The sequence below is a fragment of the Lupinus angustifolius genome, chromosome LG08, assembly GCF_001865875.1.
Source record: "Lupinus angustifolius cultivar Tanjil chromosome LG08, LupAngTanjil_v1.0, whole genome shotgun sequence".
In the NCBI taxonomy this organism is placed as follows: domain Eukaryota; kingdom Viridiplantae; phylum Streptophyta; class Magnoliopsida; order Fabales; family Fabaceae; genus Lupinus; species Lupinus angustifolius.
In genome coordinates, this window is record NC_032016.1 from 10,390,830 (window position 1) to 10,404,762 (window position 13,933).

General features: G+C 31.5%; 2 protein-coding genes and 1 long non-coding RNA gene across 5 annotated transcripts; 1 reads left to right on the forward strand and 2 right to left on the reverse strand.

Moving 5' to 3' along the window:
- On the forward strand, positions 374 to 4,795 carry LOC109353434. 2 transcript variants are annotated; one of them, XM_019595712.1, is made up of 8 exons: positions 376 to 692; positions 779 to 859; positions 1,174 to 1,350; positions 2,447 to 2,617; positions 3,068 to 3,283; positions 3,378 to 3,466; positions 3,544 to 4,313; positions 4,348 to 4,792. In XM_019595712.1, coding segments are annotated over exons 1-8 (1,590 nt in total). In that variant the 5' UTR covers positions 376 to 607; the 3' UTR covers positions 4,349 to 4,792. The 2 variants fall into 2 exon arrangements, with proteins under 2 accessions (XP_019451258.1, XP_019451257.1); XM_019595713.1 differs by having other exon boundaries at positions 374 to 692; positions 3,068 to 3,127; positions 3,544 to 4,795.
- On the reverse strand, positions 2,756 to 3,150 carry LOC109353435. Its single transcript, XR_002108458.1, has 2 exons — positions 3,044 to 3,150; positions 2,756 to 2,787 (listed from the first exon to the last, which is right to left on the reverse strand). It is a non-coding gene; the product is annotated as an uncharacterized LOC109353435 (long non-coding RNA).
- Positions 11,350 to 13,356, reverse strand: LOC109354946 (RING-H2 finger protein ATL46-like). Of its 2 annotated transcripts, none has more exons than XM_019597788.1 (2): positions 11,586 to 13,356; positions 11,350 to 11,469 (listed from the first exon to the last, which is right to left on the reverse strand). In XM_019597788.1, exons 1-2 carry the CDS (start codon positions 12,690 to 12,692, stop codon positions 11,461 to 11,463), a joined length of 1,116 nt encoding a protein of 371 aa, XP_019453333.1. In that variant the 5' UTR covers positions 12,693 to 13,356; the 3' UTR covers positions 11,350 to 11,460. The 2 variants fall into 2 exon arrangements, with proteins under 2 accessions (XP_019453333.1, XP_019453332.1); XM_019597787.1 differs by having other exon boundaries at positions 11,350 to 11,463; positions 11,556 to 13,356.

The following is a 13,933-nucleotide window of genomic DNA, read 5'->3' on the forward strand; positions in this document are numbered from 1 at the left end:
CATAGTTTATATTATAGAAACAAACTTCCATACTTTAACAGAATACTAAAATAATAATAAATTAAAAGGAGTATCAAAACCATTCACCTATAAATAATTTTATTGAAACTCTTTTATAAACTATCAGTTTTTTATTCATTATTCATTTTTAATCATTATTTACTTTCCAGAATAAGTAATACAAATGAATAACAGATTATGTAAAGATTGTGTATAAATATTTATACTAAGAGTGCATAAATATTACCCTCCTTAAATAAACCTAAAGTTTATAAGGACATAATAACAATCAGAAACACAAATCTTAAATGTATTTTATCTCATCTCACTATCACTTCTATGTTCATATCATCACTAACTCTTTTTTCTTTCTCTATCTATCTGCTTTCTTTTTCTGAAAAAGGAGGTGCTGATTTAATTTAAAGATGAATAGCACTTTGCCACGTGGCTTTTTTCTCTTAGTTATGTGTCCCTTCTGAAAATGCATATTATATGATATGATATCATAGCTTATATTATATTAGACATAACATCCATGTAACTATAATGTATGAGCATTTCACACATTGAGTGTTGTTAAGTCTCTCTTATATGAGGAAAACAGATAATGGGTAAGAGTTGTTTTGTGATGCTTTTTGGTTTTGCAATTCTACTTAGTCTCTTCTCTACAACTTCAGCTACACCACATGCAAGTAAGTGCAACAACAAACTATGAACTCTAAACTGTTTATTTAATTCATTAACAAATTTCTTATTAATATTTCATGTGATTATGCAGAAATTGTTACTGGTGTTGTCTCCAACTTGGTTTCTGCTCTTCTTAAAAGGCTATGGTCACTAAAATCACCAGCCAAACCTGGTAAAAATCTTCCATTCACTTCTCATTTTCATGTTACTATGTTTGTCTCTCAGGGAAAGTTTGTGTAAACAGCTTAGTTAAACTCTTTTAAATAAGTTTTCTTCTACAAATAAGCTAAAAAAAAGTTTTTTTAATAAACTTTTCTGCTAAGCTTATTGAAATAAGCTAAAAAATGTATTGGAACAGTATAAGTTTTCTTTGTTTTTTTTAATAAGCTATTTGTATAAGTTTATTTTCATAAGGTCTCTATCTCTATGATCTCTTCCAAAGCATTTTCATATTGATCTTTTGTGTGGAATAATTAATTTTCATAGTGCAACATACTCGTTCCATGATGAAATTTGAGAGTGGCTACAATGTGGACACAATATTTGATGGAAGCAAGCTTGGAATTGAGCCACACTCAATTGAAATATCTCCAAATGGTGAATATCTTCTTCTTGATTCTGAGAACAGTAACATCTATGAGATTTCAACCCCAATGACTCGTTGTAAGATTTCTTTACTGAATATTTGTCTATGCTTCATTATTTCTTCTATTTAAATTCTCATTTGTTTGTGTTTCAACATTCTTGTTTTCCTTTGCTTCATTGTGCCAAATACTATATTAAACAAATTCATGTGTGTCCTTTAAGAATGTGTGTTGTTTGAGTTTTGCTTTATACTAGAAGGACTTAGCTTCTTTCCTAGAATATCTTTTGGTTGTGATAAGCTTTTGCTAAGTGTAAGAATCTACTTTTTAAAGTACAACATACCTTGGTAACCAAAAAAGAAAAAGTGCATCATAACTTTGGCTCTTCTACCTACAGAATAAAACCTGCATTTTGCAATCTTTAACTTTTCAAATGTTTTAATATAAAGAACAAAGTAGAGAATGAAATACAGAACCTAAAACATTGAATCACAATGTGAATTCTTATTCACCCCACTATAGTCCTTTACCTTTATTGTTAGTTCTTCTTTATTCTTTCTGTATAAGGTAAATGTCATATCCAATGTATATAATTTAATTTTCATCTTTCTAAATATATGGTTTTGCCAACATAATCTAGTTGGTTCATGTAATCGACCTCACATAGTGAAAAAAGACTTTAATGTTCTTTTAAAAAAGATATGCGTTGCATATTATCTTCCGTGTTAGATTTTTGTAGCTTGTTGAAATGATTAAACTTAAATGTTAGGTTCTGTTTGCGAGTTGAATTTTGGAGGGAAATGGAAGACTTTAGAGTTATGAAATACACTTGTGAGATGACTCTAAAGCTTTCTCTTTCCATTCCTTCACCTCCAAAACTCAACTCGTAGACGGACCCTTTGAGTTTCTGACAAATTTTCTGATGCAAAAGTCCTTTGGAATGTTTACAGTGAATAAAAAAGGCTTATGGAAAACTTTGCAAAATTTTGGCCTCATTGACATTTTACTAGTGACTTATGCTTCTTTCAACATAGAGCCACATTCTGGCTTGTTAAAAGTAGTCTAATTGATTGAATTCCAAGTAATAGTCTTTTCTGAGTGCCATGAAATATTCTTTCCATTTTTAAAAGAGAAATAATTGTTTGGTTTTGATTAAATGAATGGTTGAACCACAGATAGTAGACCTAAACTACTAGCTGGATCAGGTGAAGGGTATATTGGACACATAGATGGAAGGCCTAGAGAGGCTAGAATGAACCATCCTAAAGGGCTTACAGTGGATGATAGAGGGAATATTTACATTGCTGACACTATGAATATGGCCATCAGAAAGATCAGTGATGAAGGTAACAATGAACCAAATATGTTGTAATTCAAAAAATACAAGAGGGTCTTTATTTTCTCCATTTTCATGATCAGAAGAATATCATAAAATTCAATACTTCCCTCTCATTTCTACACTATTTGGTTGCACAAGAAATTTGATTAATACCCTTTTTACCAAACTAATCTAACTCTAACACAATGATTAAAATTGCGGACCGCAACGGCCGCAATATTGCGGTTATGGTGACAGCCGCAACCGCATCACATGACAATTGTGGTGTAATACTAAATCACAATAACATGGCCGCAATGCAACCACATATGCAACCATATCAATTTCAAAAGTATTTTTAAATTACAAAATAATTCACATCGCAATGACTGCAATCACAATAAACGCAAGCAACTGTGAAGGTAATCCCGATCGCGATAGCAATTTAAAACACTGATATAACATGCTTTTTGTTCAGGGGTGACCACCATTGCAGGAGGGAAATGGGGCCAAGTAGGAGGCCATGTTGATGGAGCAGGTGAGGATGCAAAGTTTTCAAATGATTTTGATGTAATATATGTTTCTAGTAGCTGCTCTCTTTTGGTGGTTGATAGAGGAAATCAAGCAATTAGAGAGATCCAACTCCATCAAGATGATTGTACTACTTATGAGTATGACAGTAACATGCCCTTAGGTATCACTAAGATATCTACCTTAACCTAATCTCATCTTTATTTTTAATACTTTGTGGCATGTTCATCTAAAAGATATTGAATTCAACATTTTAGGAATAGCAGTGCTTCTTGCTGCTGGATTCTTTGGTTATATGTTGGCATTACTGCAGTGGAGAGTGAGGGCATTGTTTTCTTCTCCTGATGTAAGTTATACACACATGCATGCTAATCATTTGTTAAACATGAACTTAGAATTTCATACCCTTGCTTCATTTTTCAGGATCCAAGACCTCCTCCACTAAGGAAAGGTACACAATATGCAGCACAACAAAGACCAACTAAATCAGTGAGGCCTCCTTTGATCCCAACTGAAGATGAAGAATATGATAAATCAGATGAGAGTTTCTTTGTTTCTCTTGGAAGGCTTTTTGTGAACTCTGGATCTTCAATGGCTGAAATTTTAGGAGGCTTGTTCTCAGGAGGATCCAAAAGGAAACCACTCCAATATCAATACCATCATCAACAACAGTACCAGAATCAGTTTTCAAATAGACAGCAGCATCATCATCATCCTAATGCATTGCCCATGCAAGAGAGTTTTGTTATTCCAGATGAAGATGAACCTCCTCCTCCTTTAGAAACTAGAAAAGCTTATCCTTTTATGAGTAATGAGATTGAAAAGCCGCAACAGTTTAAGCGAACTCGAGCTTATTTGAATGGGTGGGATGGTGATTATAATGAACAGCAACAACAACATCAACAACAACAACATCAACAACATCGTCCTAAGGTGCAACAACATCAGCAGCAGGTGCAACAACACCAACACCAACAACAATTGCACCAGCTTCACACACGTTATTCATCAACACCACAAAGTTACTATGAGGAGAGTCGTGAGACAAATGAGATAGTGTTTGGTGCAGTTCAAGAACATGATGGAAGAAGGGAAGCCATGGTGATAAAAGCTGTAGATTATGGGGATCCAAAATATAGTAACAACAATATTCGCCCTCGATTAAATTATGTTGGTTATTCCAATGGTTATTGATGATTACTGATTTCATAGCAACAAAAAATCAAGATTTCATAGTCATCGAATCAAAGTGACAGAAAATATGGTGACAAATCAAAAGGAAATGAAGAATGTTCAGGATTAGTCATGCTACTGTATAGGAGATACTATAAGTAGATGTTTTTTTCTTTAACCTAACAGTGAAACGAAACAAGAACTTTTAAGAATGCAGTATTCCATGAACCACTTCCATGCATTGTCTTCCATAAGGGAAAAAACATGGTTATATTGGAGCAACAGCTTGGAGACAATGAAACCGAAAGCCAAGCATTGATCACCATAATCTTGTGCACTATACTGTTCTATATCTTGTTAAGTGTTGTCAAGAGTATGTGCTTGTCTTTCACACATTTGCATTATTTTCTTTTCAGAACTTTTAAGTTTTTGTAGCTATGCAAGAGAGGAACATTTTCAGTATTTGCTGATTCCAAGTTCCCAGCATAAATATCTGCCTCTTCTTTAACTTTGCCCCACAATATAGTATGAAAGTCCAATTGATAGTATGGTAGCTCCAACTATAGTGTAAAAATGAAGAAAGAATGTACACAACCAAATAGTTCATAGTATATCAGTAGTATAGTTTTCTCAGGATCAAATAAAACAAAACAAGAATACATAAGTACAAAAATGAGTGGATTGCATCAATAGAATTGAATGGATCCATAATTAGAATCTACTCTACAACCAAATGAAGATGTAGTGTGTTTATAAAACTTGGACTTAGACTCATTTATTAGAAATCAATATTCTTTAATTTGAGGTTAAAATCTAGTTGTTGAATTTAGAAATGGAAACATCCGGTAGAGATTAATTATTTGTCTTTAAAAATTGATACACTAATGGGAAACAAGAAACAAACCTTTGTGGTAGACTATATATTCCTTTCACACCAACTAATCAACATTTAGTTAGGTTGGATTAATATTTCTAATAACACCTAACACTATTCTTATAATGGAGTCATACTTTTTCAGTAACATAATGAATAATGGACACGTTTGAATTTTGTACGCCAATTCACATTCATTGGTGTTCTTCAATCATAACTCTGAAACTAAAATATGCAGAAATCGAAGCCTTACCCCATGATTAATCAACAATTTATATTTGGTTAATGATTAAAGAATGATGAATAATACATTAGAACATGATTAAAGAATGATGGTTTTTTCTGAATTCCGTTTCACACACCAAAGTCCAAACCCTTATACTATTTATTTGTATGACTCTAAGAGCATACATTTTTATGACGAAAGAATAATAAAAATGTGGCTTTTTCTGAAATGTCAATGGAATCTTTGGCTGTTGGCAACTTGTATCATGTTCTAATAATATTCGTTAGTGATGCGAATTAGTAGTATTTTTTTATCATGTTATGTTTCTAATCTTTCCTTGATGTCTAATTGTGGTTCCAGTTACGCAATTGTGATCATTATGGTTTGTTGCCACCCAACCCTATTACTACTCTTGTCAACACTATTGTTGTCATTAACATCACTATGCCACCTCCATACTGGCACATAAGTTATTATTGTTACTATCATCTCCTTATTTCATTATAGCTACCACCACCATTATTGAAATTTAGGTGCTCTAGTGTGTTCTTATAAAAGGGCACCAATTTTCCAAGTTGAGACATTATTAATAGAATAGCCATCAATTTTTCAAGTTGCCACCATTCCGACAACACCAAAATGGCGAGCAACCAGAGCCCATTGATTTATGGATGGTGTTTGATGCTCACCTTACAAATGAAGTATTTTTTTAGCTTATCTCCAACCATTTTAGTGATGCATGGTTTAGTGTGATTAACTTGTGTTCCACCCCGGATAAACCGAGTAGATATCTGATCAAAAGTCACGACATCGTTATTAACCAAGACCGAACAATGTTGAACGCAAGGTCATTGATGCATTTCTGATTCGCCATTAATACACCTTTGGCACGCCATTAACGCGTCTCTGACTTGTCATCAATGCGCCACTGACATTTCACCTGTTACGTCGCCTATAACCTTTATCTACCCCCAACAGGTCGACAATAGCAGATCTGAAGTGTGGTGAAGGACAACATGCCTGAATCACAACCAGCCAAAGGCAGATATCACGTCCACCATCCCAAAACTCTATAAATAGAGAACTCACACAGGAACTATCAATTAATATCTCATTCTCTCATTTATTACTTGCATTCAATACCTCATGCTCTCACTTTTCTCTTATTTACTCTCACTCACTCTCTAAAACCACATACTGACTTGATAGTCACAGAACTTTTTCAAATACCTCCCTCGACAGGTCCAGACAATATTCCGATCAAGACTCTTGACTTTTATACTCAACCGGACATCTAATTCCGACCATATCCGATCAACATAAAAGAACAACTTGAATTACAACTGAAAATTCAGATTATCTGGTTGAGTTCAAGTCAATAAAACAATCTTCAGATTGATAGTGTTCCAACTTGTTAACCTAATTGGATGGGTTTGTTTTGTATGACATTTTCAACAAATCTTGTTCTCATCAACGAAACATTGTTATTTAAATTTGTATATTACCCCAATATTTAACTAAACTATATACTATTGGATTAGCTCCTTATTAATTAATAATCTGTGATATATTTATTTAAAAAGATATTTATTCGTTTAAATGGATGGACGTAGACTATTAGTTTTATCAACATACACTACTTCTACTTGGAATAAGGAAAGCAAAAAACACCTTTTATCTATGGTGTACTGCTCAAATTTTATGACAAAAAAATCATTTTGGGGTCTAACATCTTTATGTCAAGTTTTTTTTATTCTATCTATCTGCTTTTAGTTAATGCTCAAGCATTTCCCTCTTGGAATGTTTGAAACCTTTTATTGTTCATAAAGGACCATTTATTCATATAATAATGTTATATTCTCGTAATATTCATCATAATTTCTTAGAATAGATAAAAAAATTAGTATAAAGATATATCATTTTTCTTACTCATATCATGCAAGGAAAAGAGGATGGTGCAACAAACGTGGAGCCTTGTCTCAAAAAAATATTATTAGTAATATCTAACCTAAAGTTGTGGAAAAAATATTATGCAAATTTATATATTGTGAATTTTATATATTATCAATCATTTATTCATTATTTTATTTTTTAATTATCATTGACTCTTAAAAATATAATATAAATGAATGATTGATAATGCAGTAAGTGTACATAAAAATTTTACACTGATATTGTACAAATATTATACATCAATATAAAAAATTAAATGAGCTATTTCATTGTTAGACCTAGGCCTATGACTAGCAGACCAATCTAACAAAGAAGTGAAAGAACCAAAGAACTATTAATTTCAAGGATTATTCAAAGAGTCTCCTCGGTGTCCAAAAACATTAATTGAGGAATATAAATATGATAAATTTGTATTGAAAAACAAAATTCATATTTATTAATGTATTAAACGTGATAGTTTTCCATACAAAGTAGGAGTAACAAATTTTTTATGAGTGTAAAATGTGTGCATACACAATCAGTGCATCATCTATATTTATTTGCAATACTTTTATTTGAAAGTTAATAATAACAAAAAATCAATGATAGATAATGTGGTGAAGTAAAAAACCTTTACAGGTCAGTGTATATATCTTTTTCCCATCTTTTATTCCTTAACAATATGATTGCCAATTTTAAACATAGACAGTTGCAGTGTTGCATAGAGTGAATCTAGCTTTGTCTGCTTAGCTTGTTGACAATATATATATATATAGCAGCAGCAGCATGCACAGTTGTACTAATTCACTATCACTGCAGAAATTTGGAACCAAGTAACATATGTTAGCCCACCACTCACAGGTATTAAATTACATTTTGGCTCTATTTAGCAAATCATTTTTTATGCATAGGGTAGGAATTATATCCCTCATATAATACCAAAAAATCAAATAATTCACTAATTGATTTTACATTTATTTTATGATTGTAAACTGGGTCAGTTTTCTTCAAAATTTTCATATAAGTCAATGAAGAAAAATTGACTTAACTTGAGAATAAGTTTTTTAAACTTATTTTAAGAGTAAGTTTTTTTAAATTGACTTATTATTCTGGCCATCAATTCTAGATAAATACAACAGTTTCAATTAATAAATAGATCTAAATTATTAAATATTAATAAAATTGGTAAAACTTATGTGAGTAAATGGATCCTCCCTTTAGGTAGATTTGATTTCGAAATGAAATTGATACATATGAGAATTAAAATAATTGAGTTATTTAATACATGGAGATTGAGGATATGATGATTCCACATATTGGAAGTTGGAGTTGGTTGGTAACATGCTATCCACCGACTAACCTCTTCACAAAGCTAGTCAAATTTTAAAATACAATATCCAACAAAGAAGATACCAACATAAGCAATTAAAACAAAATGATATTATTAATTAAATTATAATTCATGTGCAACTCACTCTCCCTTAAATTCCTCCATTTTGCTTTTCTGCCTCCTCCTTTACCAATCAACTTTGTGTGTCACTCTTTCCTTTTTTTAACTATTTTTTCCCATTTCTTTTAAAAGTTTAATAAGATACCATTCTGGATTATTTTCCATTATATTCATCTTTACTAATATAATTTACATGATGATGACTAGATTGTTAGTGATTATTACTATATCAAGCCAAAGTATTGCTTAACTTAGGCTTGGTTTATATTTGCAGAAATAAACAAAGATAACGAATTTCATTATGAGAAAAAGATGTATGCATTGATAGTGTATAAGTTTTATACACTGTCATTGTATCATCATCATTGATTTTTTATTATTGTTGACTTTTCAGAAAAAGTAATCCAAATGAACAGTGAATGATAAAGTGCATGTGTATAAATTTTTACACATTTTACACTCTTTTCATTATATAAGGACAAGTAAGATATTATTATGTATCACATTTTAATTATGGATTTAATATGTATACAATGACAGTGTAAATATTTTTTACACTGTCACCCACCATTCACATATTAATTATTATTAACTCTTAAATAAAAATAAAAGTAATATAAATCAACAATAGATACTAACAGTGTATAAAACTTTACACTAACAACGATGTAATTCTAGAGTGTAGATCCACCTCATCTTTCATCCTTTAAATTTAATCTGTTTTAAACGTAGCTTAGTATATGCAATTCTAGGGTTTAGATCCAGACACGTATTAAGGTTCTTAGAACAATTCTCTTATCAGCATTAGTATAGTATAAAATCCTGCTAGATCTATAGAATAACAAAAAAGGTTAAATGATTGATTCATGTGAACGATACTTATTGGAAATGGCAACCACGAACTATGAAATGGATTAATTTCTTACCCATAAGGTGATAAAATATCCTTCATAATACCACCCAAAAAAACACAATTGTCTTGCTCTTACACAATATTGGATGGTTGATAGTCTTTCAAACCAATGGTTCACAAGGTCAGGGTTTTTGTGTCATTTTAATTTTTCATTATAATTTTCTGATGATATATTTTCATTAATGAAGGTACTAGAGTATAAGGCTCTCATCTTATACAATTTGAAAAGGTGGATATGTACAAGTACATAATCTATTCCCAAGGAGTCTATTCTTAAGATTTGAACATATGTCCTCTAGTGATACAAGATAGCAACTTCACTATTATACTAAGACTTTCACAAATATTATAATGTTTATTTTATTTTATTTCACATTTTTAAAATTTTGTAAAGAAAATGATAAGTTGTTTTACCATTTCCTTTTAAAAAATAAGTTCAAACCCAAAAACAAAATGAAAATAGAAATCAAAGCAAACACTGCTTATTTTTTAGTGTAAGCAAGGATATTTCCTTATATATTTTAAGTGTGTGACTGCCCTTCCCAACAAGTATCACTCATAAAAATTAAATCATTGACATTTTAATTTATATGAGAATCTAATAAAGTCTTATACCAGTTCACCAACGCCCGTGTTGGTCACCTTAGCCATGGTTAAAAGAATGCAATTCTAATCTACTTTTGGGACTAATTGATTATAATTGACATGATAAATGACTTTTTCAGCAATGTGAGGTGGAAAGTGAAGCACCACTAAAACTATAGCCAAATTTTTGAATCAAAACTTATCACAAGTATAAAGCTTTCAAGGATCCCACCATCACAATTCATAACCCAACTTCCCAGCCTAAAAGAAACATTATCAAACCATAAAAGGTTTGTTGTGTTCACACTCTCCCAAAAAGTATGAGCCTTAATAAAGAAAAAGAGATTTTAAAACAAAATTTAAAAGCTTAATAAAGAAAAAGAGATTTTAAAACAAAATTTAAAAGCTTAAAAGCTAAGAAAGCAAATGCACTGGCCATTAGTCATGATCAATAATGATAAATAAACAATGGTTGTAATATAGTTGTAAAAGGATGGATTAGAAAAAAAAGTTTATTTATGTATTATTTGTTGAAAAAAATAATATCACAGAGTCAATATAATATTTTTATTTAAAAAATAAAAATAATTAACATATGAATTATGGATATAAAATGACAATGTGAAAACTCTTTTACATTCTATAAATAACTATTAAACTCTTTCTAAAAAGTGGTACAAAAAAATCAATATGTATAAGAAAACATTGACACAGAAAGAGACAACTCTGGCTACCAAATTCAATAAAAAGTCATATCTCTCTACAGTAATTTTTGACAAGTAAATGGTACAAATTTGTTGGGTAATGATGGAGTTGAAAAATCTAGCAAGCATAATTTATTGCACTATGCATAACCAATCAATAAGAAAAGATCAACATTTTCTATCATGAATCTAATTTCAACACAACATGGAGTCATAATTACCTGTTTGAAAAAAGAAAGACAAATATTTTCTTATATCTTCTAAACTTAGGACCATACACAATTCAACATTAGCTTAGCAATATTTCATATGAATTCTAAGGCAAGGAAAGCTATAATCAATGGATTGAAATGAACTCAAATGAAAGAAAAAAAAGAGATGCAATTGTTATATCTTCTTAATTTGGAATCATAATACAGTAACATCATTCCACAATCAGTCATCACAGTTTCAAAATTAGCACACCAAAATTTTCTAGGAATTTCACTCCAAAGGGGAAGCTATAATCAATGGATTGAAATGAACTCAAGAAGAAAAAATAATGATGAATGAAGATAAGTTTGAAGCTAGTTTCATACCCCTTCTGTTTCCCTCATCCTAGGTAACTCTGTGTTAAGAAAAGATGGCATGCTGATTTGAGGAGTCTCATTAGAGCTAGAAAACTTTCCCTTCTTTGGCCACAGCCAGATTTTGGAGACAGAAAAGCTTTCACCTTTACTCACACTTGTAATCTTCTTTGCTTCTTCCATATCCTCCTCCACTGAAAGCTTCTCATTCTCACCTTGTTGTTCATTTCCTTTGGATGTGAACTTAAAATTTCGACATTTTCGGTCATGGTTCAAGGCGACCCTGAGTTCGGAATTTCCAACCACATATTGGTAAGATCCCATAGAGTAACATCTTCTTGCATCCAAATTACTACTACTTGTTTCTCCTACACCACTCTCCCCATCTTCCTCTAAACTCATCTTCCTGAATTTACCAAGCCTTATAGGGAAAACCCCTTTATCAACCACTACACTTTCTTCAACCACAACTTTCTTCTCCTTATTAAATCCACTTTCCACATTACAAGGACACCCTTCATCTTCTTCCCTCAAATCATCAAAATCAAACATTGGATTCTCAATTGAAAACCCTTGTGTAAGGAGTGTCCCTCTACAAAGAGGGCATGTTGAGTTTGACAAAAGCCAAGTATCTATACAACTTATATGAAAAGCATGGCTGCACATAGGTAACAACCTTAGCTTATCCTTTTCAGAAAACTCACATAAACAAACAGCACAATCAAATGGCTCTTTTGGACCCACAATCTCTTTGTAATGGAAAACAGGAAGTGCATCAATGAAAGCCTGATCTAAACCTGAGTCATGAAGATGAAAAAGCTGCTGAAGCTGTCTTTGGAGAGCATCAGAGGCTGAAATTTCATGCCTGTTGTTAGATCTAGGAGATGAAGATGAAGATGGATGCTTTATGAGAAATCTAACAAGCAGGTGGAGGATACCAGAAATGAAAAAGAGAACAGCTAGAATCACTATAATGAAAAGAATTGCTGGACTTATTCTAGTACCAGAAGATGGTGTTGAAGTTGAAGAAGACATTGGTTCTTGTATTGGTGGAGGATAGTAGTTCAAGTAACCATCTTTTTGGTGGATTTGATGATGAATCCATTGCATCTTCAAATGGGTATGCTCAAAAAACCAATTACCATACATGCCTTGTTTCTAACACAGATCAAAGTAAACTTGTCTCACATAACACAATAATCCATCCTAGTCATATTTTGACACTAAAATACAACAAAAACTTCAACAAAGCTTGCAGCTTTTAATACTCAGATTCCAACCAAAATGCATCTATTTGTTCTACAAAGAAGTTACTTTTTTTTGTGTATTTATTATGCAAATCATTTCAAATGAATATGCATAATATTGATGGAGCAATCATAGGAGAGAAACATAAATATGATAACTTTTTATCAACAAGTTGAACTAAACTCACCAAACATAATTTATGGGTATCTCACCATTTGAGTGATTTCTATCTTCAAAAAAAATAACTTTTGAACTATCATCAAGCACATAGATAAGCTAATACAGATTAGTAGATACCTAAGAAATGTATAAAAAAATAAAAAGAGAAAGTTAATGGGTTTCTTTGTTTATTTGTTTCAATGCATTGAAGGTAGGGGAAGGAGGAGACACTTTATGAGGTTGCTTAGATATGTGAGTAGTGTGAAGGAAGAGAAAAGTGAAGTGTGAAACGCATTCTCTAGGCTTGTGTTTGTTGTATATGTGTGTGGTCTAAACTTGTCTTAACTTTGGTTTTGGTTACAAAGTAAAGAATCCAAACTCCAAAGACTAAATGTGAAAAGTAGCACTACTTCCCCAAGTGTTAAGGGATTACACAAACAAAGTAACAAACAAACATATCCAACTTTAATCTCACTATCCATATGAGCAATGTGGGCCCACAAGCCTACTATGTAAAATGGTAAACTTTAAATAAAATGTGATGTAGTATGTTTTTTTTATGATGTAGTATGATTTGTTGAATTTAATAAAATATATCATTTTTTGTTTGTATTTTCTTTTAAACTTTTTTATTTAATTTTATAAATTTGTTTACTTTTTTATTATTTATTAATGTTACTAGGTGCCCATTAATCCATTTTAAAATTGATAAGGAATGATATATTCATATTGCATACTTTCATGATAAGAGCACAATAGATTGGAATTGAAACTTGTAATATATCTTTCTTCTTTTTTTGTTTCCCACGGAAATTCTCGCACTAGAGGCAATCCTATCCAAGTCAGAAACATCCACATGTATATGGGCTAACTCTCCCAGTGGACATTTTCTCCATGGATAGGACTCGAACCCAATACCTTACTTAAAGAGAATCAAACATGTACCACTTGAAATAACGTCCATTTAAAAGGTTGCTTCTTTA